The sequence below is a fragment of the Neoarius graeffei genome, chromosome 25 (genome assembly GCF_027579695.1).
Source record: "Neoarius graeffei isolate fNeoGra1 chromosome 25, fNeoGra1.pri, whole genome shotgun sequence".
Lineage (NCBI taxonomy): Eukaryota > Metazoa > Chordata > Actinopteri > Siluriformes > Ariidae > Neoarius > Neoarius graeffei.
In genome coordinates, this window is record NC_083593.1 from 37,175,959 (window position 1) to 37,202,233 (window position 26,275).

Below are 26,275 nucleotides of genomic sequence, written 5' to 3' on the forward strand. Positions count from 1 at the left end.
AAAGAATGGTTCAAGAAGAATAAAGTTAATGTTTTGGAATGGCCAAGTCAAAGTCCTGACCTTCATCCAACCGAAATGTTGTTGAAGGACCTGAAGCGAGCAGTTCATGTGAGGAAAACCACCAACATTCCAAAGTTGAAGCTGTTCTGTACGGAGGAATGGGCTAAAATTCCTCCAAGGTGGTATGCAGGACTGATCAACAGTTACCGGAAATGTTTAGTTGCAGTTATTGCTGCTCAAGGGGGTCAAATTGCTGCTCTATCTGAAGTGAATCACTACATAAATAAAATTAAATAAAATATTTAGATGTCCTTAGAATGATTAGAGTTAAGCTCTCTAACTCCTATAAAATCCCTAAAGGCTTGCGCAAAATACAGCCTCTGTCAATCAAATGTCCAACTTCTGGCCTTCCCGTGGCGGAACCGTTTAAAACCGACAGGAGAAGAGGCGAAGGTGGGTCACTGGCGCCTCAAAACCAGTTGCTTGCTTGCTTTTTACATCTGGCATCACCTGTTGGCTGTATACGTCTTTCCCCTGGTGATACTCTTATCCTTGGAACCCTGGCCCTCCAGGTTGGGGGTTTTGCGTAGGGGCAGCTTCCCTACCTTGTAAAAATCCTATATTGCTACAGAAACTCACAGATGTTTTTTGCGAAGTTCACGTGATGTGACCACGGGAGAGAATGCTTGTCCTTCTTGCATGACTGCTACCGGCCAAACCCGATCGGAAGCCCCTAGCACGATGTCTCAAGATTCGCATCGCCCTAAGGATGCAGAGGAGAAGTCTAACTCTTACACCTACAAAAAGATTGTAACTTCTTCAAGACGCTCTACTACTCGTAGTAGTCGTTGTAAAAGATCATCTATACATGTTACTGCATCAGACATTACGGAGAATAAAGAACATCCAGGAATATGCCTCGCAAGACGGCCATTATCCATTGCGACCTGGAACGTTACCTCCCTTGTCAGTAATTCCAGCAAGTTATATCAGCTGGAACAAACCTTCACCGACTACCATATTGACATTCTCGGCATCACAGAAACCCACATGCCAGGGTCCGGTGAAACCATTCTTGACAATGGGTCCCTTCTTATTTACTCTGGGACAAATAAGAAGAAGGAGCATGGCGTAGGAATCTTAATCGCAAAACATCTAAGGACTTCCCTGATATCATTCACACCCTTTTCAGCCAGAATCATGTTTGCAAGGTTTTTCAGCTGTCAGGTGAATATCACAGTCATCGTAGCGTACTGTATGCTCCTACAGAAGTCGTGGACGAGAAAGAGAAAGACCTGTTCTATAGAAATCTTGAAAAGGCTCACAGGTATATTTCCCAGAATGATATTCGTATCCTTCTAGGGGATTTTAACGCCCGAGTTGGATCTGATGTTGACACGTGGCCCAATGTTATCGGACGCCACTCGTATCACACCCAGGCAAATGACAACGGTATCCGTCTCCTGGACTTCTTGGCGTTACAGGAATATGTGATAGGAGGAAGTCTATTTGAACACAAGGATATCCACAAAGCTTCCTGGACCTCCCCTAAAGGCGACACTGTTACTCAGATCGACCATATCTGTATCAATAAACGCTGGCGGCGATCTTTGATGGATGTCCGGAGCTATCGTGGAGCCAACATATATACAACTCACCACCTCGTCAAGTGCAAACTACGCCTGAAACTCTCAGCCCAAAAATGAAGCAGAAAACTCTACCTCAGCAGGAAACTGTCACTCAGTGGATGTCTCCTCGAGTTCCTTTCTGGATGATGACTGGGAGCACACTAAAGATGCCTTCCATTCTGCCTCAGAAGAAACTTTAGGGAAAAGACTGAAGAAGGCGTGTGACAAGCGACTGTCTACAGAAACTATCAGTCTCATTGAAAAGCGTAATCAGATCAAGAGACTCAAGCCTTCCAAAGCAAACCATGCCCTTTACTCACAGGTTAACAAAAAGGTCAAGAAGAGTGTACGAAAAGATGATGAAAAGTGGGCATCCCGAATTGCAGATAAACTCCAGCACACCTCTAGCGGTGGAAATCAAAGGGAAATTTGGCATAACATTAAGGTCCTGTCTGGTAAAAAGCAGAAGAATACCACTGCAGTTAGGGATAAGAACGTTGACTTCATCGTCGACCAGGGTAAGAAATTAGGCAGATGGAGGGAATACTTTGAAAATTTGCTAAACCCCACACTGGAGAATTCTGTCGACATGCCGCCCGTGAACCCGGTGGAAGAAGGGGCCTTTATCGATCTCCCTATGCACCCTCCTTCAGCCGAAGAAATCCGAAGCGCGCTCTTAAAGCTTAAAAACAACAACGCTGGCGGAGTTGATCAAATCAGCAACGAGGAGCTTCGCTTTGGCGGTGAAGCGACAGTGGAGAAACTCTTGCCCATTTTTGATAAAGTATAGAGCTTAGAGCAAGTGCCCTCTGACTGGCTAAAAGGTGTGATCACAAAACTTGGAAAGAAAGGAGACTTCTCTTACTGCAAGAACAACCGAGGTATTACTCTTCGTTGCACTGCTTCCAAACTCTTCCAAATAATCATCATTTTAAGGTTGGCTGATGGCATTGATATCACTCTTCGGGAAAACCAATGTGGCTTTAGGAAAAATCGATCCTGTATGGGTCAGCTCTTCTCTTTAAGAGTAATAATCGAACGTGCGCTGGAGTATGGCCTTCCACCTTGTGTCAACTTCATAGACTTCAAATCTGCGTTCGACTCCGTAAACTGAGACTACATATGGGCAACCCTGGAACACTACGGAATACCAAAGAAATATATCAACATCTTCAAAGCGTTCTATACTAACACCGTCAGTTCAGTACGCGTCGGTGACGATCTCACTGAGTGGTTCGAAGTAAAGTCCGGGACGGGACAGGGCGACATTCAAGCTCCTCCTATCTTCAACCTAGTTTTAAACTGGGTTATGGAGGTCTTGCATCCAGTGCATTTAACTCCCTAAACAACATCTGGAGAAACAGTGACATCTCGATCAGCACCAAGGCCAGAATATATGAGAGTGGAGTCATTACAATCCTCCTCTATGGCTGTGCTACGTGGGCACTCAAGCAACACCAACTGCGCTGCCTTGATGCTTTTCACCACAACTGTCTCCGTAAAATGCTGAAGGTTCGGCTTCTCGATTTCATTCTAAACCGTGAGATCAGGGAGAGAACTGGCTGCCGTAGTACGGAAACGATCATTCGTCTTCATCGCCTTCGCTTCTTCGGCCATGTCACAAGAATGCCGGATGACCGAATTCCAAGACGCCTGCTGGACTGGGTCCCCACCTATGGATGCAGATCTTCTGGTCGCCCGAGACTAAACATGCATAGACTGTTAACCGATGATCTCCAACATCTTCTTGGAGAAAGTTGCGGCCTGGCCGACGGAGTGAAGTGCGCTGCTGATCGAGTCGGCTGGCGCCGTCTCCTGCGGTCCGTCGTCACGCGAGATATCTGCAAGCAGGCAGATTCGCTTAGCGAATGAAGACCTGCCCAAGTACAAGTAAGTAAGTTAGAATGATTTGGAAAATAATCTAAACAGTGCATCACTGATCAGTATTCATCCCCTCAGTCACTGCGTTGACATGCAAAAAACATTCTGGTTTTTACTCTTATTCCAAAAAAAGACAATATTCCTATTGCTTACATGGTTATCGAAAATGAATAATCCACAAATTTTCCTCTTCACATGTAGCCATGCATACCCCAGTTAACATAAAATGTCCCACGATGTATGTCCTACAGCTATGCATTGTCTAAATTTACTGTCCTGTGGAGGGTAAACAAGCAAGAGGCCGTGTGTTAGTCATAAAAGCCATAAAACCCTCAGTCTTGATGCATATTTTGAATATCCTCTATACATGTCCAAAGAATGCTCCTCAAACGAATCATATCAGCATGTCTCAATCAGAAAATGCTAAATTTGGAATCAGGCTAAATTCGGATTATATGCTGTTTACATGACCTGGATCAAGATCCGAATCCTGTCATGTTTGGGATAAATCGTGGAATATTTGTGTGCTTGTAAACATCCTGAGTGTGAACTGGATTTGAGATAGAGTTGTCTTGGTTGTGTCTTCATGAGCTTTGCACTTTTCTTTCCTGAGTTTGACGCAATCATCTCATTATCTCTAGTCGCTTTATCCTGTTCTACAGGGTCGCAGGCAAGCTGGAGCCTATCCCAGCTGACTACGGGCGAAAGGCGGGGTACACCCTAGACAAGTCGCCAGGTCATCACAGGGCTGACACATAGACACAGACAACCATTCACACTCACATTCACACCTACGGTCAATTTAGAGTCACCAGTTAACCTAACCTGCATGTCTTTGGACTGTGAGGGAAACTGGAGCACCCGGGGGAAACCCATGCAGACATGGGGAGAACATGCAAACTCCGCACAGAAAGGCCCTCACCGGCCACGGGGCTCGAACCTGGAACCTTCTTGCTGTGAGGCGACAGCGCTAACCACTACACCACCGTGCCACCCTGATGCGATCATAAATCTCATCTCATCTCATTATCTGTAGCTGCTTTATCCTGTTCTACAGGGTCGCAGGCAAGCTGGAGCCTATCCCAGCTGACTACAGGTGAAAGGCAGGGTACACCCTAGACAAGTCGCCAGGTCATCATAGGGCTGACACATACACACAGACAACCATTCACACTCACATTCACACCTGCGGTCAATTTAAAGTCACCAGTTAACCTAACCTGCATGTCTTTGGACTGTGGGGGAAACCGGAGCACCCGGAGGAAACCCACGCGGACACGGGGAGAACATGCAAACTCCGCACAGAAAGGCCCTCGCTGGCCACGGGGCTCAAACCCGGAACCTTCTTGCTGTGAGGCGACAGCACTAACCACTACACCACCGTGCCGCCCTGATGCGATCATAAATAAATAAATAAATAAATAAATTCCTTCTTTTTTCTGAAGCCATCCATCCATTATCTGTAGCCACTTATCCTGTTCTACAGGGTCGCAGGCAAGCTGGAGCCTATCCCAGCTGACTACAGGCGAAAGGCGGGGTACACCCTGGACAAGTCGCCAGGTCATCACAGGGCTGACACATAGACACAGACCACCATTCACACTCACATTCACATGTACGGTCAATTTAGAGTCACCAATTAGCCTAACCTGCATGTCTTTGGACTGTGGAGGAAACCGGAGCACCCAGAGGAAACCCATGTGGGCACGGGGAGAACATGCAAACTCCACACAGAAAGGCCCTCGCTGGCCACGGGGCTCAAACCCGGAACCTTCTTGCTGTGAGGCGACAGCACTAACCACTACACCACCGTGCCGCCCTGATGCGATCATAAATAAATAAATAAATAAATAAATTCCTTCGTTTTTCTGAAGCCATCCATCCATTATCTGTAGCCACTTATCCTGTTCTACAGGGTCGCAGGCAAGCTGGAGCCTATCCCAGCTGACTACGGGCGAAAGGCGGGGTACACCCTGGACAAGTCGTCAGGTCATCACAGGGCTGACACATAGACACAGACAACCATTCACACTCACATTCACACCTACGGTCAATTTAGAGTCACCAATTAGCCTAACCTGCATGTCTTTGGACTGTGGAGGAAACCGGAGCACCCAGAGGAAACCCATGTGGGCACGGGGAGAACATGCAAACTCCACACAGAAAGGCCCTCGCCGGCCACTGGGCTCGAACCCAGGACCTTCTTGCTGTGAGGCGACAGCGCTAACCACTACACTTTCTGAAGCCATTCCTCTGTATTTAATGTAGGGTTTTTTGTTTGTTTGTTTGTTTTCCCCCTGTGCTTCGGCTCATTCAGTCCGTCTACATGCACACTAATATTCCATTATTATTCAGAGTACAACAATATTCGGACTTTGCTAAGGTCATGGAGGAGTGAAGCTCGTTTCTTGGGTGTAAACTTAACGAGTTAATTAAGCAGTTCTGATTCGACTGCGGTCGATTCGTGAATCGTTTTAAAGATTCATATTCCAAATGTTCATTCGCGTCGGTTTTACCGGCTGTGTTCCAAAACGCCTCACACTTCACAGACAGTGCACTAGCTAGGGAGTGGACTTCTTTATTTCATTTCTAATGTAGCGCACTCATGTAGGAAGTACAGAGCTATTTGGGACGGAGCCGTAGGTGAACGTCACGAGGGAATAGCTGAACGAATATGCAGGGGTAAAGACAGCTACATCAACAGTTATGTTATAGTTTCCTTTTGGATATGAAATGACAAAAGCATGGGGGCTAAAGAATCCAGAATTGGTTTCCTTTCTTACGACGAGGCCATTAAAAGAGGTGAGGTGTTGCAGCTCTAGTTTTTTGGAGAGCTAACGATGCTAACTACTAGCTCCAGTTTGATGTATAATATTAGCAAGAAGCAGCTAAATTAGCACGCTAGGTATCTGTCAAAATCAGTGTTTAGCTGTGTGGAGCCTCAGACTGGTGTTGACGTGCTGTTTGTGAATACTGAGTTATAGTATTGTATTTTCTCTTTGTGTGCCTGAAGAAGCAGACTGCTCCTCCTGAGTGTCAGCTATAATCATGTTTAATAACAATAGTCTAGACAGCTGTCATATAGTTGCTTAATAACTAGCTGCTAACGCTGTTTACACACAGCACAGCTGCAGCAACCAGGATTAAAAAAAAATAATAATAAGACGAATTAATTTGTCAATAAGGCAGGAAATTTCACAAGTTTCTTTTCCCTTCTATTCCTGTGTATCTGTTATGTTATTTAGCTTGTTTTATGTTGAGTATTTTAGCTTCGCTTATCGCCTCAACTCCCATCAGTGTGAATAATTATTCTACACCGGCTGTAATGTTTACGCTAAAGTGTAAACATGTAAACAGAAATGTGCTGTTGTTTTGACATTATTGAAATCATCTTAAAACCACAGCTAGTCGGTTAATCCTGCTGTGTCTTAGCAGTTTGGGCATCACTGGCCTGAGCCCTGGTCTTTAAAGCGTCCCTGAAAGCAAAATAAGTGTTTCAGAGTTTTTTTTTTTTAAATTATTTTATTTTTATTTATATTTATATTTATAATAAAGTCCCTTAGTGTTACAGACGCCAAAATGATATTGTTCCTTAAAAAAAAAAAGCCCGTACACAAATTGTTTTGTAAAACAATATATTCTGAAATGAAAATATTCTCATTTTAACTTTCCAGCTTGTCACTTCTGGGAAAATGATTTAAAAATTTTTGATGATTTATCCTGTACTACAAATGTGTTCGTCCAATTAGGGCTCTCTAAAGCATACATGTCCCGCCCTCAAGGGGTGTGTCTTGCTCCAGCAAACCTGGTTCTTCTTCTGTGTGATTTTGCTGGATCAGTGATTGAGGGGAAATTTTTTTTTTTAACCAACTTGGATGTGTTCAGTGTTAGAAAAGATGGGTTTCCTTTGTAGTTTTGTGCAAAATAGAAAAAAAACAATTATATAGTTGACAAACATGGTCTTTATTTCTATGCAATTAAAGCTGGGTTTTCGCCTCTTCTAGTCGTCATTCTGGTTAAATATGGTGACGGTTCTCTGAGACCTGATAAGTGTGATACGGTGATTTTGATTGTATCCACCGCGATAGCTGTAGCTTAAAATGCAAAAAGTGCATTTCAATTTTGCAAAATATCGATTTGTCAAGCCATCTGAAAAAACGACTCATATGAACGTTTAAACTTTTGTTCTTTTTTTTTTTAATTCAAGGTCAAGCATTTTTTATTGTCATTTCAACTGTATGCAGTTAGTACAGTACACAATTAAAAACGAAATACCGTTTCTCTAAAGCCACGGTGCTACATAAAACATCACAGGTCTACAAATCTGCATATAACATAAAGTGCATGAGTGCAGACTATAAACTACACAAACAGCATAAAGTGCAAACATCAAGGACGGTGCAAAAAAAAAAAAATAGACAACCAGTACAAACAAACAGTACCTGTCACTGATAATGCACGGAAACAAGTTCACACGTTTCTCTGACTCGTTTTTTTAGTTTGCAGTTTTAAATTATGCATTAAGCAGGTTAAAGGAAACCCACCGAACGTCTTGCTCCCAGAATCTGATTGAGAAAGCAATTCTGTCTTCTCCATCAGTAATCGTATATATACTGTCACTGTCACTCAGATGCGTCAGCTGTCTCGTGGTGATGACCTTGTGCTGTCAAAACACGCAGTATCTTGATATCTAGGACATCATGGGTCAAGGCAGCAGTGCGAAATCCTCCGCAATTGAAAAATGCTCTTGTTAAACTCTTCTCTGTTCTTCATATTTAGCTCGTTCAGTGGAGGTGTGGTGTATCTCGAACACTGTTGGGTGTTATGTAAATCCGTCAAAACCTTCAACATGCTATCACTCTGACTGTGTTTCAGAAGGAAATGCGTCAAGATATAGAATCACATCACGCCTTTCATAAGGACTTAAATCCTCATTGGCTGTAACTTCTGTGTTGCTCTGTAAACACCGGGTTAAATCCTCTTAAATCCGTGGTTTGCAAATTCTCAGTCTCCTGCATCGAAGTAGTTGACACACCACCACCAGTCTCAGATGCTTAAATTGGTATTTCATCATAACTATTTCATGAACACGTAATTTGAGCCGAAATCTTTGCATTGTCATTTTACGCTGCTCCTTCCCCCCCCCCCCCCCTTCTGCACCAGTTTCTCTGATCACTTTATTCCTTATCTTTCAGTCACTGACGTGGAGCTGAAAAGGCTGAGGGATGCTTTCAGGAGGACCTGTGGCATGTCCTGCTATATGAGTCAGCAATGCTTCTTCAAGGAAGTGTTGGGGGACATGGTTCCGCTCAACATCTCTGAGGTACATCCAGTCTAGTGCTGTGTTCACACTTATACCGGTACGAAAGTGGTATAACTGTATCGATACAAAGTACAGTGGTGCTTGAAAGTTTGTGAACCCTTTAGAATTTTCTATATTTCTGCATAAATATGACCTAAAACATCATCAGATTTTCACACAAGTCCTAAAAGTAGATAAAGAGAACCCAGTTAAACAAATGAGGCAAAAATATTATACTTGGTCATTTATTTATTGAGGAAAATTATCCAATATTACATATCTGTGAGTGGCAAAAGTATGTGAACCTTTGCTTTCAGTATCTGGTGTGACCCCCTTGTGCAGCAAGAACTGCAACTAAACGTTTCCGGTAACTGTTGATCAGTCCTGCACACCAGCTTGGAGGAATTTTAGCCTGTTCCTCCGTACAGAACAGCTTCAACTCTCGGATGTTGGTGGGTTTCCTCACATGAACTGCTCGCTTCAGGTCCTTCCACAACATTTCGATTGGATTAAGGTCAGGACTTTGACTTGGCCATTCCAAAACATTAACTGTATTCTTGTTTAATCATTCTTTGGTAGAACGACTTGTGTGCTTAAGGTCATTGTCTTGCTGCATGACCCACCTTCTCTTGAGATTCAGTTCATGGACAGATGTCCTGACATTTTCCTTAGAATTCACTGGTATAATTCAGAATTCATTGTTCCATCAATGATGGCAAGCCGTCCTGGCCCAGATGCAACAAAACAGGCCCAAACCATGATACTACCACCACCATGTTTCACAGATGGGATATGGTTCTTATGCTGGAATACAGTGTTTTCCTTTCTCCAAACATAACGCTTCTCCTTTCAACCAAAATGTTCTATTTTGGTCTCATCCTTCACAAAACATTTTTCCAATAGCCTTCTGGCTTGTCCACGTGATATTTAGCAAACTGCAGATGAGCAGCAATGTTCTTTTTGGAGAGCAGTGGCTTTCTCCTTGCAACCCTGCCATGCACACCATTGTTGTTCAGTGTTCTCCTGATGGTGGACTCATGAACATTAATATTAACCAACGTGAGAGAGGCCTTCAGTTGCTTAGAAGTTACCCTGGGGTCCTTTGTGACCTCGCCGACTATTACACGCCTTGCTCTTGGAGTGATCTTTGTTGGTCGACCACTCCTGGGGAGGGTAACAGTGGTCTTAAATTTCCTGCATTTGTACACAATCTGTCTGACTGTGGATTGGTGGAGTCCAAACTCTCTTTTTGAGATGGTTTTGTAACCTTTTCCAGCCTGATGAGCATCAACAATGCTGTTTCTGAGGTCCTCAGAAATCTCCTTTGTTCGTACTATTATACACTTCCACAAACATGTGTTGTGAAGATCAGACTTTGATAGATCCCTGTTCTTTAAATAAAACAGGGTGCCCACTCACACCTGATTGTCATCCCATCGATTGAAATCACCTGACTCTAATTTCACCTTCAAATTAACTATTAATCCTAGAGGTTCACATACTTTTGCCACTCACAGATATGTAATATTGGATCATTTTCCTCAATAAGTAAATGACCAAGTATAATATTTTTGTCTTATTTGTTTAACTGGGTTCTCTTTACCTATTTTTAGGACTTGTGTGACAATCTGATGATGTTTTAGGTCATAATGCAGAAATATAGAAAATTCTAAAGGGTTCACAAACTTTCAAGCACCACTGTATACCGGTACAGTTTAGTGCATCTGTCCACACTAGCGAGAAATGTTTGCGGTTTTCTTTCACGGAAGTTGAAATGCGCGTGTGCGAAATGTTTCCGTGGTAACCGAGTAACTTCCATCCGAGAATATATGGCGGATGAAACAACGTGTGTGTGCTTTTTGTTGTCAATGTACAGTCTGTATTTCTGGTGGTCGTTTATTCAGTCGAATCGTATAAAACGCGCGAGGCAGTTGAGAAAGCAACAAAGAAAACAAATCTCCCTTTCTCCCCCCTCACTTTCTCCCTCTTTCCTTCTCTTCCCCTCCCTTTCTCTCCCTTTTCCCCTCTTCCTCCTTTCTTCCTCCCTCCCCCTCTCCCTTTCTTTGCTCCATGTAGCTCCATGGTCGTTTTGAGCCATTTTTTTTTTTTTTTTTTTTTAAGATATTTTTTTTGGGCTTTTTGCACCTTTATTGGATAGGACAGTGTAGAGACAGGAAATGAGCGGGAGAGAGACGGGAAGGGATCGGGAAATGACCTCAGGCCGGAATCGAACCCGGGTCGCCCGCATTCATGGTATGGCGCCTTAACCACCTGAGCCACGACGCCCCCGTTTTGAGCCATTTTTTGACGTTTTATTTACAGCTGGAAAGCACGTGCATATTGTATTGTATTGTATGAATAACCCGGAAGACGTAGGAATGGTTCGTTGCGCTTGCGGATTATATTTGTATCGATACAGAGCCGCTTCATCTGTCCACACTACAGCGAAGCGCTACAGTACCGATACTGTACCGGTACGAAACCCATACATTTGTGGGTTTCGTACCGATACAGTTATACCGCTACAGTACCAGTATAGTTGCTAGTGTGGACAGGTGTTGCGGTACGAAAGTAGTTTCGTATCGGTACAAAACCCCTAGTGTGGACAGGGTATAAATCGCAGACGTTCTTTACATGCTGCAGATGTTGCGAATATTTTCCATTCAGGGTGGTAAAATATGACCGGTTTGTGCGTTGGTTATGTGGAATGTGCCTGTGCGTGTTTCAGCATGTGATAATTGGCTATGGCGGTTTGCAGTTGAAAGATTTTCTTGCTCAGAAATGGACAATGAGCATCTGTACAGTGACCATGAGTGCTTAACTGACTGCTCGTCTGATTTTATATGCATCGTGCATCGGTTTTACTCTGAAATGCCTCGGAAAAACTAGTTCACCTGAGGAAGGGCTGTGGATTAGTCATATTTGGATTATAATCACGAAACATAATAGATTCAGTTTCTATATTAATTTAGACACCACAGCGCTGTTGAATTCTCAAATTTGGTCAGATGATGTTGATTCATTTGCTATAAAGACACAGTAGACGATTTCTAACAGGTTTTCTCATATGGCTCTGTAGTAACAGGGAATTCACAGTATTGCAGACACACCGTATAATCAAAGCCGAATAATAATAATAATAATAATAAGGGTTTATTTCATGATGTGACCTGCTCGCTGTAAACGGTCCCGCTTATTACATGGTTACTTACTAAAGAAATCAATAATTTGACAGAATATCCATTTAAAAGCGACTTTATTGGTTTAAAAATGATTTTATTGCTTCAGCTTATAACTTGGTCCATAGCAGCAGTCTGTTATACAGAAATAACAGACCATGGAATGCCGTAACTGACCAATCAGATTTGAGTATTCAACAAGGTCGTGCAATAAATTATTTTTAAAAACCTGTTGCTATTTAACAACATCAACAAAAAAAAATTATAATTGTAGTAATGGAGCTTTGAGGTCTTTAACGATTATGGAAGGAGTCTCCAGTGCAGGCTCTTTGAAACAAAGGTAAAGCCTTTAAGTTTTTTGCGAACAGGAAAGTCTTTAAAGATAGAGGATCTGAAGAGTTTATTGATGATGATGATGATGGTCCTTCGGGGTCAAATATGACCATGACTTCAACTTGGTGGGTGGTGGTTGTGGGTCCGGAGGGGAATGATGAGGCCAATCCGGGCTTTGAAGGTATGCCCACATGCCAAGGTTGAGTACCTTCACTATCTTTTTGTTGTATTTCGACTGTTGAGTGGGATCCCCGCCAGCCATGGTGTGCTGGCCAGGGTGAGGTGAAGCAGGCTATGTTTGGGCAGGGCTTTGAACCGGTTCAAGGAACGAAAACGAAAACCGGGAACTTTTTCTATTTCACATGGAACAGAAACGAAACCAGAAACTTTATTATTTTTTATGCTCCGGAACAGAAACGCTTATTAAAAATAATGGTAACCGGTTAATACCGGTTTTTATTTCGTTCCTCAAAGTTTCTGTAGCCTACAAATAGCCATTCTTCTCCTGCGCAAGTTTCTATGACCCGCTGGGGTTCACTTCCTGTGTGACGTTCGCTGATTGAATGGAGAGAGCGGGAAGGTGGACTACTATCACGTCTCCATTACTGAGTGTCTCTGAGCAAAGAAGAGCCTGAACGATGCAGCCTCCCTATTGGCTGTTTATTGGCTGTTTGTAAAAATGTATCAATTGTTGCCCCTCCCACGGGAATCATCACGGGCTCGAGAGACGAGACCTGACGAGTTAGTTCGTTGGTAGCAGAACAAAATGTCTGGACACAAATCGGGTTTTCAGAAAAGGAAAGAAAATAAACGGAGGGTCGAAAATACAAAAAAGGAGGCAGAAAATGCAAAACGAGTTTTAAGGTAGGACAAATGGTTACTTTTTAAGGCAGCCCGCTGTGGCTGCAGGCCTTCAGTTGTGTCATTGAATGGTTACTTTTCTGAGGCAGCCCGCCGTGGCTGCCTGCAGGCTTATTTATTATAGCCCATTTAGTTAAAATAGTTGATATAAAATGTTTATAGTTATAGTTATGTGATGGTTGTCCTGATTTAGACTGGTGTTTTTTTTTTGGGGGGGGGGGGGGGGTTGCGCGATGTTGCACCCGGGTCCAGATTAGGGCAGAACCGGCCCTGGCTACATTTCAGGTGTAGTTTGTTTTATGTATGTATGTACTTGCATAGATGTGTACTTGGTCTTCCAATATGGCGCCTAACAAAATCTCGCGGCGCGGTGACGTCATGCGGTAGCCCTCTATAGGGCCTGACTAGCCTTTGGTAACACACTAAATGAATTATCTTTCATTTTTGGCACTTTTTCTGTTTGTGTAGATGGGAAGACATACTGAGAATCCAAATCGCCAACATTTGAAATAATAATTGTTTTGAATTATTTCTTGTCTTATTTAATGAAGGTTGTAATAGAATTAGCCTACATTTGGCTTAAGCTGGATGAGACAGAGACATAATTTTATAGCCATTTGTTAAACAGCTGACAGGGAACGTAATTAACCGTTCCGGGAACGAAATTTTTTTGTTCTAACCGGTTCGGGAACGTCTATTTAATGGTGGAACCCAAAACCGGAAACGTTAAAATTCCGTTTCTGTTCGGAACGAACCAATAGGAAAAAAATTCCGGTTCAAAGCCCTGTGTTTGGGGCACCTTTTCTAGCCCCTTCCACCATGGAGGTGAGCAGAGCAAATCCTAAACAGGGCTGCTGAGACACCCAGGGGGCTGCTGAACTCCGCTGCTGCTGCTTTCCAGCAGAGAATGACCCTATGCCCTTGGCTGCCTGCGTGCAAGTTCGTAGCTACAGCTTCCAGTGTTTCCGCACCTGCTGCTTCACCACTTTCCCATCACTACAGGATTTGAATTTGAAGTCATGACTTGCATGTGACTTGGATTAGAGTGAGGAAGAGTTGCGCAGCTGTCAGCCTCACTTCCTTGTCCCGACCTAACTGGGTGCAGGGGCAAGACAGAATCAAGATGGCTGGAGCTAGGTTCGGGATGCAGTGGATGGCCAACAGTGTTGTACCGTGCCCTGATCGCATTCCACAAACACTTTGCTGGGTCTGCCTTCCTGTCCGTTGAACCACCAGGTGGTGGTCTCCTCAGCGCAGTCTGCCGAGTCCAATCTTCGGTCGTAACCCTGACCAAAGGAAGCGAGGGGTTGCTAGGGCTTGCTTAAGGCACCACACTTCCCAGGCTAGTGGAGGGAAGGAGATGCCTAAAGGCCTCTGCATGCTCTTGCGACAAGGCTTTCGCAGATAGCTTTTCGCAGACAGTTGTAGTTTATCGTTGAGCGGGGAGTAATAGGCGTGCGCGATGTTATTCACCGCCACAACGCAAGGGGGCGCGAAGTTGCGAAATCGCTAGGAGTAGTTGCTGGGTGTGGTTAGTGGAGTGTTTATCCTCCGGTTACTTAATGACTAGAACTGGAGTCATATAGATGTACGTGCTTCCTCACTTCCTCGTTCAACGGCTCTTCGTGCTGCTCCATCTTCACTCGTGTTTTTTAAAAACGGCGGTCGTGAAAACAAACCAAACCGGGAAAGTAGGGAAGCGGAAGTGCGTGCGTGTACAGCGGATATAGAGTGGACCAATCAGAGCCCTCTTGTCTGCGACGCTGTCTGCGAGGCTGTCTGCGGTGGTCACAATTTTTGGGAGGTGCGCGCAGAGCGTCTGCGAAGGGGGGGGGGCTTTGCAGACGCCATCTGCGACGCCATCTGCGAGGACTAGGTTGTCAGCATAAATTGGCCTTTACTACTCCATTGCATGGCGGTCAAGGCCACTGCTCTAATACACATTCTACACTGTATTCTATAACACATTCTACACTATATTCTGTAACACACTGCACTCCATACATTCTACACACTATATTCTGGAACACATTCCACAGCACACTCCACTCCATACACATTCTACACACTATATTCTGTAATACATTCTACACTATATTCTGTAACACATTCTACACTAGGGGTAGCACGGTGGTGTAGTGGTTAGCGCTGTCGCCTCACAGCAAGAAGGTCCGGGTTCGAGCGCCGTGGCCAATGAGGGCCTTTCTGTGCGGAGTTTGCATGTTCTCCCCGTGTCCGCGTGGGTTTCCTCCGGGTGCTCTGGTTTCCCCCACAGTCCAAAGACATGCAGGTTAGGTTAACTGGTGGCTCTAAATTGACCGTAGGTGTGAATGTGAGTGTGAATGGTTGTCTGTGTCTATGTGTCGACCCTGTGATGACCTGGCGACTTGTCCAGGGTGTACCCCGCCTTTCGCCCGTAGTCAGCTGGCATAGGCTCCAGCTTGCCTGCGACCCTGTAGAAGGATAAAGCGGCTAGAGATGATGAGATGAGACATTCTACACTATTTTCTATAACACGCACTCGAATATATTCAAGAGTTTATTATTAACTTGAAGAAAGAGGGGGAAAACTGACACTTGTGAGGGAACGACTGTTTGTAGCTGCTAGTGGAACCAACTTCCTTTGTAGATGTTGCACAACATTAACCCTAACTAAGCAGAAAAAAGTATTGTGTCTCCATGTGTTAATAAAAAAAAAAATGTATTGCATGACAAATTTATATGGTCCAAAGTATGCGCGCACCTGACCATCACACCCATATGTGGTTCTTCCCTAAACTGTTGCCACAAAGTTGGAAGCACACAATTGTCCAGAATGTCTTTGGATGCTGAAGCATTACAACATCCCTTCACTGGAAGTAAGGGGTCCAGGCATGTTCCAGCATGACAGTGCCCCTGTGCACAAAGTGAGCTCCATGAAGACATGGTTTGCCAACGCTGGTGTGGAAGAACTTGAGTGACTTGAGTACAGAGCCCTGACCTCAACCTCACTGAACACCTTTGGGATGAACTGGACTGCTGAGTGCACCCCAGGTCTGATCACCTGATACCAGTGCCTGACCTCACTAATGCTCTTGTCGCTGAACGAGCACAAATCCTCAGAGCCACACTCCAAAGTCTAGTGGAAAGCCTTCCGAGAAGAATGGAGGTTATTAAAACAGCACAAGGGGATTAAATCTGGAATGGGAAGTTCAACAAGCACATGTGTGCGATGGTCACATCTCCATATTCTTTCAGGACATACTGTTAGTGGAAAATAATGAACTTTGGTGGCATTTTGGTGTCGAGCAGCACCCCATTGTTGATTATTTTCCGAAAACAACACACCACTTTTGTTTAATTTCTTATTATCGGTGCTTCCTACCAAAATGTTCGAACTGATTCTTGTGCATGAGTCTAATTGTATTTATATTCAGCATTTAAAACGTTATATCTGAAGTAGTGCTGTCAAGCGATTAAAATATTTAATCGCGATTAATGTCGCGACTGTCATAGTTAACTCGCGATTAATTGCAATTTAATCGTACATTTTTGTCACATGAAAAACCATTGTAATTCTTTTATCAGCATAAAGTGAATGGGCTTGCTTTGTACCAATTTTTTTTTTTATTGCAGAGCATAACACTACGGAGCCGTAGAGGGGACATGGTGAATAAAAAAATAACAAAGCGTGGGAACGACTTATAAGGCGTGTGCACGAGATATTAATGCGCGCGCACGAGTTATAACCCGTGCGCACGCTTTGCGTTAAGGTGTGCGCTCGGGTAATTAAAAGTGAGGGGACGAGTTACTACGGCTCCGTATAACACGTCTTGTCACAGCCACTGCAAAGTCGGGCTGGAGCCGCCGATGGGAAAACAAAACCTAAGCCGAGCACCGTGGCTCTTCATCCTGAGGCGCGGCAGCGCGAGCTGCCCGCGCTGGTTCTTTGGGGGGAGGGCAGAGGACTCTGGCTGGGCGGGGCGTGACATTACAGTCTAGCTGCTATCGTTTTTCTAAGCAAAGTCTCTGTTCTGTTCCAAGTTCCTGGCAGTTTCAAAAGCTTATGAAAAACCTACATCATGTCACAGAGCGTTAATCTCGCGATAAAAAAATTATCGCCGTTAAAATTGAGTCAAGTTAACGCGATAATAACGCGACATTTTTGACAGCACTAATCTGAAGCGAGATAGTCTTATAATATAGAATACTGATTTCAAAGTAATGAGATGGTAGTGCAAATATTTTGCTAATTATATATACCGAATAATTACGATTTGTTTCTTTATTAATAAAAATAAACTGTGACCATCATTGTGATCTGGTTCGCACGTTAACAGTTATATAGCTTTAAAACCAGCTTTGCTTTCAGGATACGTTTTATATCTAAAACACTGAAGAGATTTGATGAGATTTTTCTATTAATCTCATATGAAGGGAAATTTGTCTGTTTGGATGCAGTCAGCGGATGCTGTGTTATTCTAAACAACCGATCCAGCTTTTGTAATTAACCCAGTTAATTGTGAAACTCTGTGATTAATCTCTTTCATTTCCTTCACATAATAGAATGTGGTTTTCACTGCAAGCTTGATTAACAGAATTTGATTTATAGACCGTGGAGGTGAAGTCATGGGAAATGCATGTGAACCTGATGAACTGAACAGATTTGGGTACGACCATGTGACATGAGGTCTCGTGGCCTGGAAATGGTATTTGAGGTTGATTGTAAAGGAGTGAAATTAGTACATGACCAAACACTTTTTTTTTTTTTTACTGAGCAAAGTATATTTGCACTTTGCGCAGTATATTGTGCAGTGTACTGTTGAAGCCTTATGTTTACATACACCTAAGATTTTCAATATCAGTTTTTCACAAATCTGCACATTTCACATTAGAGCAATTCCAGCGTTATGGACATGACACTTGAACTCAAAATGGCAACAAATGACCCAGTGCATGTTTTATTGTCTCCCAGTATTTAAACAGGTGTTGCATATTTTAAGGCTGTACCATACTGGAGAAGTGATAGAACAAGAACAATTCCCATAGTACATCTAGGGCATGCCAGAAAATGCCAATAAAAGATGCGTTATTGATGTGACAGAAAAAGTATCACTTTTCTTGGGTGACTGTACATTTTTATCAAACTCTGTGAAATTGTAAACCTAATGTCGAAATGGAGATATCCATTTGATAGAGGGGTCCAAGGTGAATATTAAAAAATCTTTGTTTAAAATATTTTGTATTTCATGCAGAGTTTCGGAAGGAAAAGTCAGCGTTATGGATGTGACGAAATTCCGTTATGGATGTGACGCGTCTGAAATAGACATGGCATATGTTTAGAAAATCAGCAATTTAACCACCATAACCCTTTGAAAAACTCTCTAAATATCAGCTAAAACTATCAAAGTTCTTAAATAATATTTAGGATGGCTATTGTTTTGCTGTTTTGTGGATTTTAGCATACATTTCTGTGGCTTGTGGCAATAATATAGAATTGTACATGATCAAAGTTGATTTTAGCTTGGGGTTTACATTATAAGAAAGAAAGACTGACAGTGACATATTAGGTTGGTTACAAATTGGTTCAACTTATTCACATCTGTAAAATACAGGCCTAGGTGAGATCTCTGGGAGTGGTTTTGATGTATTACATGTTGCTTTATTTTTGCATGGTGAGGTTGACATTTACATGGAATTGCCCATTACTGTACGTTTCTTTTAGCAAGTCAGTTAGGGCACCTGCTTTGTTCGCATTAGCTGCAATTTTAAAGTCAGGGCCTTTTTGCCCTCAATATAAGGTATTAGGCAGAGACCCGTCCACCCGTAAATTTGACGGGCGATTGCCGATTTCAACGGGCAAGTATACACACAGACGGATACTGAAACGGACGATAATGCTGAAAATTTTCGCACATGAATACTCCCACATGTCATCCGATAAATCCAGTTATGTTCCGCCCACACACGGACTGGCCATCGGGAGTAGCGGGAGTTTTCCCGGTGGGCTGGTGGTTCAGCGTGGGCCGGCGGAGAAAAAAAAAAAAAAAACAGTTGCGCGCTGGCCTTTAATATGATAAGCAATGTTAACAGTTTCTTTAACAAACTGTTAACATTGCTTATTACAGTTGCGCGCTGGCCTTTAATATGATAAGCAATGTTAACAGTTTGTTAAAGAAACTGTTAACATTGCTTATCATATTAAAGGCCAGCGCGCAACTGTTTTTTTTTTTTTTTTTCTCCGCTGGCCCACGCTGAACCACCGGCCCACTGGGAAAACTCCCGCTACTCCCGATGGCCAGTCCGTGTGTGGTTCCGCCATCATTTACAAATCGTAAGAAACACAGTTTAATACGAAAAATACTGAAAACTTGAAATGAAAAATCAGAATATTTCATCGTTTCCGCCATTTTGGCCCGCACTGAATCTTGTAACATGCGGACTGAATAAATCGCGAATTCTGATTGGTCGAAAATTGCCAAACACCCTGCGTTGTAGTTTCCTCTTTCTTGGCGGGAGAACCGCATTTTTTTTTGCTGACTCACTCTTCTGGATCAAGATGAATCCCAACAAACGCCCCAAATTGAATGTGACAAAAACTGATTCGTTTTTCCACAAAAAGACAGAAAAGGTATGTGTGATACATTGATTAACAAGGGGGGTTCATTGGGGTATGGTAAAATAGAATACTGTTGGGTTATTTTTTTTTTATTAAATACTGTAACTAGATCAAAAGATTATATACAATTCATTGTTGTTTATTTTCTTTTCACTTTTGTTACCAAATCAAACACCATACATACATCTGATACATTCAGGAGTGAAACTGAAAAAAATACAAAGTAAAAATATGCAATATTTCTGATCAAAAATTACACGCCATTTCACCCTGAAAATGTCCTAGAATGCAGGAAATGAAGTCTAAATTTCAAAAATTTTCTGGGGGGGCATGCCCCCAGACCCCCCTAGAGGGACTTCGCGCCTGCGGCGCTCGTCTTCGCACCTGCGGCGCTTATCAGGATTATATAAAATATTATTTTTGACTGGTAAATTTCTTTTTCTGCCTAATACCCTACCTCAATATCATGGGGAAATTCAAGCAAACTCAGCCAAGACTTCAGAAAATAAATTGTGGACTTCTACAAATTTGGTTTCTTTCTTCTGAACAATTTCTAAACAGTTGAAGGCATCGTGATCATCTGTACAAACAGTTTTATGCAGAAACCTTGGGATCACACAGACACCACACCATTTAGGAAAGAGACACAAATTAGTTCCCATGGATGAATGGATTTTGGTATGAAAGGTTCGACTGAACCCTAAGGGCCTCTGCATGCTCTTGCGACAAGGCTTTCGCAGATAGCTTTTCGCAGACAGTTGTAATTTATCGTTGAGCGGGGAGTAATAGGCGTGCACGATGTTATTCACCGCCACAACGCAAGGGGGCGCGAAGTCGTGAAATCGCTAGGAGTAGTTGGTGGGTGTGGTTAGTGGAGTGTTTATCCTCCGGTTACTTATGACTAGAACTGGAGTCGTATAGATGTACGTACTTCCTCGATCAACCGCTCTTCATGCTGCTCCATCTTCGCTCGTGTTTTTAAAAATGGCGGTCGTGAAAACAAACCAAACCGGGAAAGTAGGGAAGCGGAAGTGCGTGTACAGTGGATGTAGAGTGGACCAATCAGAGCCCTCTTGTCTGCGACGCTGTCTGCGAGGCTTCTGCGGTGGTCACAATTTTTGGGAGGTGCGCGCAGAGCGTCTGCGAAGGTGGGGGGGCTACGCAGACGCTATCTGCGACGCCGTCTGTGAGGACTGGGTTGTCAGCATAAATTGGCCTTAAGACACCATCAAATGAACTGGAAAACCATGGAATAGTTGTGAATTGCAACATAAAATGAAGATCACACATTGAGTTGAAGTTTGGTTATTAGTTACTTTTTACTTGTAATGGACGATAACAGTTTTATCCAAAATAGTTTTAGTCGATTTATTTCCATTTCACATGCATGCAGCTGTTATAAAGTTCAGTGTGTTTGTGTAGAACTCTCTCTGAGACTGTAGGTTCATTACTTGATAATGTAGAAATCATAAAGTAGAAATCTATAACAAAGTTTGCTTGAAAACAATAGGGTGCCAAGACTTTTGAACAATACGGTGTTTGAGAATATTTGTAGGTTTTTTGTTTGTTTGTTTTTATCATCCACCTCTAGGTTTAAAAAAAAACCACACTGCGTCATGACAGACAGGATAATGTTTGAGTTTAAAGTTATTGTTTAGTGTGTAGGTTGTGGGTGTTTTTTATACAGACCTGGCAACCTGTAATTGAATCAGTGCAGCCAGTCTGTCATGACTCAGCGCGGGTTGTATTTTATTATTATTTTTTTAATTAACCTAGAGGTGGATGATGTAGCAAAAAAACACTATATAACCACTCATTTTCTCGTTGTTCTTGAAGCATTTGCTTCTATTTGTAAACATTTTTCTTGATAGTGGGGAGACAGTAATGCCTTTTATCTGTTTCTGTGTTTGAACAAGTTAAAACAGTGCAAAAATTAACCATATTGAAGACAGATTAAGCCTTGCTTTCATGAAAGAAGGTGTCTGTCTGACCCCAGCTGTAATTATCACGTGATAAGTGACGTCATGCACAAGGGGTCTGTAAACAGTACACGTACCGTACTACAACAGTGGGGGTATATAAAATAACTTGCAAAGCAGTAAATGAAACAGAGATTAAGAAAACAGCCAAGACATAATGGTGGACATGTAGTGAGGGACGCTTTTAGGAACTGAAATAAAAGATCAAAAAGCCAAATTTTTGTGGTGCTAGTTCGTAATATATGCTCATTCTAACTTGCCCGGTTGGGCATGTTGGGGACATGTCCCACTTGCCCAAATGTATGTTTCACTTGCCCCGGGCAATCGGGCAGTCCTTAATGTCGAGCCCTGCAGATCGAAAAGTTGTATATTTAGTGTTAAGAGCGTGTTCTACATCACCATGGCCTGAAAGGCTGTCATGCAAGGACAAGGTCTTTACTCTAAGTCTGGCATAAAAAAAGACTTTGCAGCTAGTGCCATTATTAAAAAATGTTCTGTTTCCGGTCCACCGGCCGGGTGAGTGCCGTTTGTGCGGTTGAAATTTTTTTTTTTTAACGCCGTTTTTTCGACATTTTTTTCGGGTTCGTAAATCTAAAATCGAACTTGACATTTACGCATTCCGCGCAGAATATAGAATCGAATCAGCTCTGCGCATGTGGCGTGCGGCACAAAAAAAATGGCAGCCACCATGAAGGAAGGAGATCCGGAGTAGAGGTCTGTGCGGGTTGGATTTTTCAGTCCCGCTCCCGCCCGCGCCCGCATTGTGCAGTCCCACTCCTGCCCGCGCCCGCAAAGAATTATGATTTTCAGTCCCGCCCGCGCCCACAAAAAAATTATGATTTTCAGTCCCGCTCCCGCCCGCGCCTGCCATATTTTGTCCCACTCCTGCCCGCAAATCCCACATGATGCAGACGTTGGAGTTATTTCTCAGGAAAGTTCTTGTCTTGACACAGCGTGATGGTGCCCCGCCCCCTACTTTGAGTGGATTTGAGCATACTGTAAATATCTACAGCTCACATTTGTTATTGTTTACCTTATTTCTGAATTCAGCATGTAGTATCTCTAATAATTAGTGCTGTCAAATGATTAAAATATTTAATCGCAAATCACACATTTTTATCACATGAGAAACCATTGTAATTCTCTGATCAGCATAAAAAAGTGAATGGGTTTGCTTTGTACCAATGTTTTTTTTTTTTATTGCAAAGCAAAGCTAGTAAAAGAAATGAATTGATTTCCTGCTTGCGTTAGTCTACAACTTTAATCAGAGAGACATGTTACACAGTGACGGTAGGCTTGACTCAATGCTATCCCAGAAATCCTTCCTGTAATATGCAAATTTGGCCGCCTCTGATTGGACAGCCAAATTTGCATATTACAGGAAGGATTTCTGGGATAGCATTGAGTCAAGCCTACCGTCACTGTGTAACCTGTCTCTCTGGTTAAAGTTGTAGACTAACGCAACAAGTAAATCAATTCACTCATGGTTCTCTTGCTAGCTGGGTGTGAACTGCGAGTCATTAGAGTGATCAATGGCAAGTTTAAGATGCTATTTCTCACTCAGTCCGGCAATCTGACTTTCTCTGCAAATTTAGGCATCTTAAAATGTTTTTATTAATGCCAAATAAAATATTCAGCACAAATTATATATGATAGACATAAATTAATAATTTATAAATTTTATTTCAAGCACGTTTTTAGTTAGCGGGACTGCAGCTTATCACCGCTCCCACCCGCGCCGCATATGTGCACTCCCGCTCCTGCCCGCGCGCGCATATGTGCACTTCCGGTCCCGGCCGCGCCAGCAATGAGCTTTCAAAATTTGTCCCGCGCCGCACTGCTTTGTGGCGGGTCCCGCGACTCCCACGGGACTCCCGCGGGAGTGCAGGGCTCTAATCCGGAGTTTTCAAACATTTGCTTAAGTGTGAAATTGCAAAATGGTATTCTAGCGAACAACAAAATAGTAAAGATTCAGAAAAACAGATCATTCAGTGATCATTTTAATAGTGTAATTTCATCCGAACTAGGCCTAACGGTCGATTTAGAACTACAAAAAGTCCGTGTGTCGGACCATCACAAATCGTTACTGGAAAATTCGTTTGATCTTGATCCATCCGAGACGTTACAAACAGCTTTTGAGTTTTGTTATGCGAAATTCATTACCTACTTTGTTAATGACCCTGACAGATCTGTAGGAGAACCTAATAGATCTATTCAAAATGAGAACGGAACTGAACAAAAAAATGTGTTTACGGAACTAATGCAGGTTGGCTGGACAGAATTAAAAACTGTGTCTGTAGCAAATAAAAAGAACGAATTACACAACGAAATTATAAAAGACATCCAGAGAGAAGGACCTTGTCTATCTAGACATACTGGCCAAACTGAAGGAACAAATGTAGTAATGAACATTACAAACTGCTTGTGGTATTTAGACGGCCGCCAGGACGTAATCAAAGAGGCAGTGAAATGCTGAGGACCGTTTTTGTACAAGTTTCAGTTGATTAAACGGTCATATTTTATTAAATGTGTCTGCTTTTGTAATAAAAAAGTACTGAAAGAAAAAGCAAACACAGCATTGCTATTTTTATATATATATATATATATATATATATATATATATATATATATATATATATATATGAGTGATTCCATGCTTATGGGTACTGAAATGGGGACATGAACTTATTTTTAAAAATTCACCTAAAACCATTTCTTTTTTTACCATCAGGTCACAAAACATGTAATCTTTAATGAATGATATGTTAAAAGATAACTTTAACTTTCTGAGATGTAATAAAAACATATTTATATGCTAAAGTCAGAACGTAACAGAAGTGTTGTGGACATATATATTCTCAATTTTAACAATGTAGAATTACTTTTTGAAACATAGGAAGGTGATGTTTTAGCAAATATAATTAATAAACGTGTAGTAGAATAAACATACACATTCTTTCAATAAGATTAACATGGTATATAGCTAGATTGTAATTAATTTGTGACAGATGCGAGATGGACAATCGTAACAGAAGTAATGTAACAGACATCATTTTGGAACTCATAGGCTTGACTTTGGCAGATAAATATGTTTTTATTACATCTCAGAAAATTAAAGTTATCTTTTAACATATCATTCATTAAAGATTACATGTTTTGTGACCTGATGGTAAAAAAAGAAATGGTTTTAGGTGAATAAGTTCATGTCCCCATTTCAGTACCCATAAGCGTGGAATCACTCATATTCATACATATAAAAAATCCCTCCCTCCCTACTGAAAATTTTTTTGCTCACCCGGTGGACAGGAAACGGATTTTTTTTTTAAGGCTGGCCTAGCCATCAAGACAAAAACCTAGCATCATCTTGGAGAAGTATTCTCTTGTCAGATAAAACAACAATTGAACTATTTGACCAAAGTAATCAGGGCTATGTATGGAGGAAAAAGTGTGAAGAACACTATTCCAACTGTGAAGCATGGGGGTGGGAGCATCATGGTGTGGGGGCCTTTTACTGGAAAGGGGACTGATGCATTTCATAAAATAGATAGAATCATGAGGAAGGAGGATTATCTAGAAATACTGAACACCTCAAAACATCAGCTAGAAAGTTAAAACTTTTTTTTTTTTGGTCACAGTTAGTTCTGCTAGGAGGGCAATGATCCTAAACATACCTCTAAAGTTGGTTAAAGACAACTGTTGGCCTGTTCTATTATTTAGAAATGTTATGGTCTCTATGTTATATATATTTAAAGTTATATATTTAATACAGTGTAATAATAGTTATATACTTAAGTTATACTGTTAAATAATTGAGGCACTCCATCAGTTTAAAAGTTATTTTTAGCCATTCTTCGTTTTCTTGTAATTAACAGACTTTTTATTCCTGATTTTTGCTCGGAGTGTTGATTTTTCTCTCTGTATTTTAACAGTTCGATAGCAAAAATGAAATCTTGGTTATGAAGCAGCTTTATTGTCTTTTCGTACAAAGTGCTGTTTTGCACTGGAAATGCCTGTCCCCGTTCTTTCTGACCACCAGTTTCACTATTTATATTATTTGGGCCTGTGTTCCTGCAAATGATTGTCAGTCTCACTTCTTATGAAGCTGAGGCTGCTGATGACATGACCACTTCCTTTTCCTGTATAGGATCCATGTTTACATTTTACTCAGATACGTTCCACAGTGGGCTCCAAAATCTGAGACCACTAGTGAAGAAAACGCTCCTGTTTTGCATTTCTTTTCTAATTTAATGCAGTTTTTCCTCTATTACAAATTAGACTGTCAGAAATAACTTGAGTGAAACGTAGACTCTTTGAAATATTTACATGAATTTCTAAGTATTTGGTATGTCCCCAGTTTGCTTTAAAGTGCATATCACGGGTAAATTCAGGAGCAAGATCAATGTAATTCTCCTATTTTATATTAAACTTTGGTCAAATATCTGTAACATTCTGCATTCTCTACAATTTTTTATTTTTTACCTTGCGCAATACCAGAAAAGTTCAGTTGAAATCAA

The 26,275-nt window shown here is 42.0% G+C and overlaps 1 protein-coding gene across 1 annotated transcript in view; it reads left to right on the forward strand.

Annotated features, from left to right (window-relative positions):
- Positions 1-6,153: 6,153 nt before the first annotated feature.
- The window catches only part of LOC132873633 (ubiquitin carboxyl-terminal hydrolase 32-like), an 89,374-nt gene continuing 69,252 nt past the window's right edge, over positions 6,154-26,275 (forward strand). The window contains exons 1-2 of the mRNA XM_060909380.1: positions 6,154-6,311; positions 8,705-8,832. Coding sequence (XP_060765363.1) covers positions 6,254-6,311; positions 8,705-8,832 — 186 coding nt within the window. The 5' untranslated portion in view covers positions 6,154-6,253. The remainder of the gene's footprint in view (positions 6,312-8,704; positions 8,833-26,275) is intronic.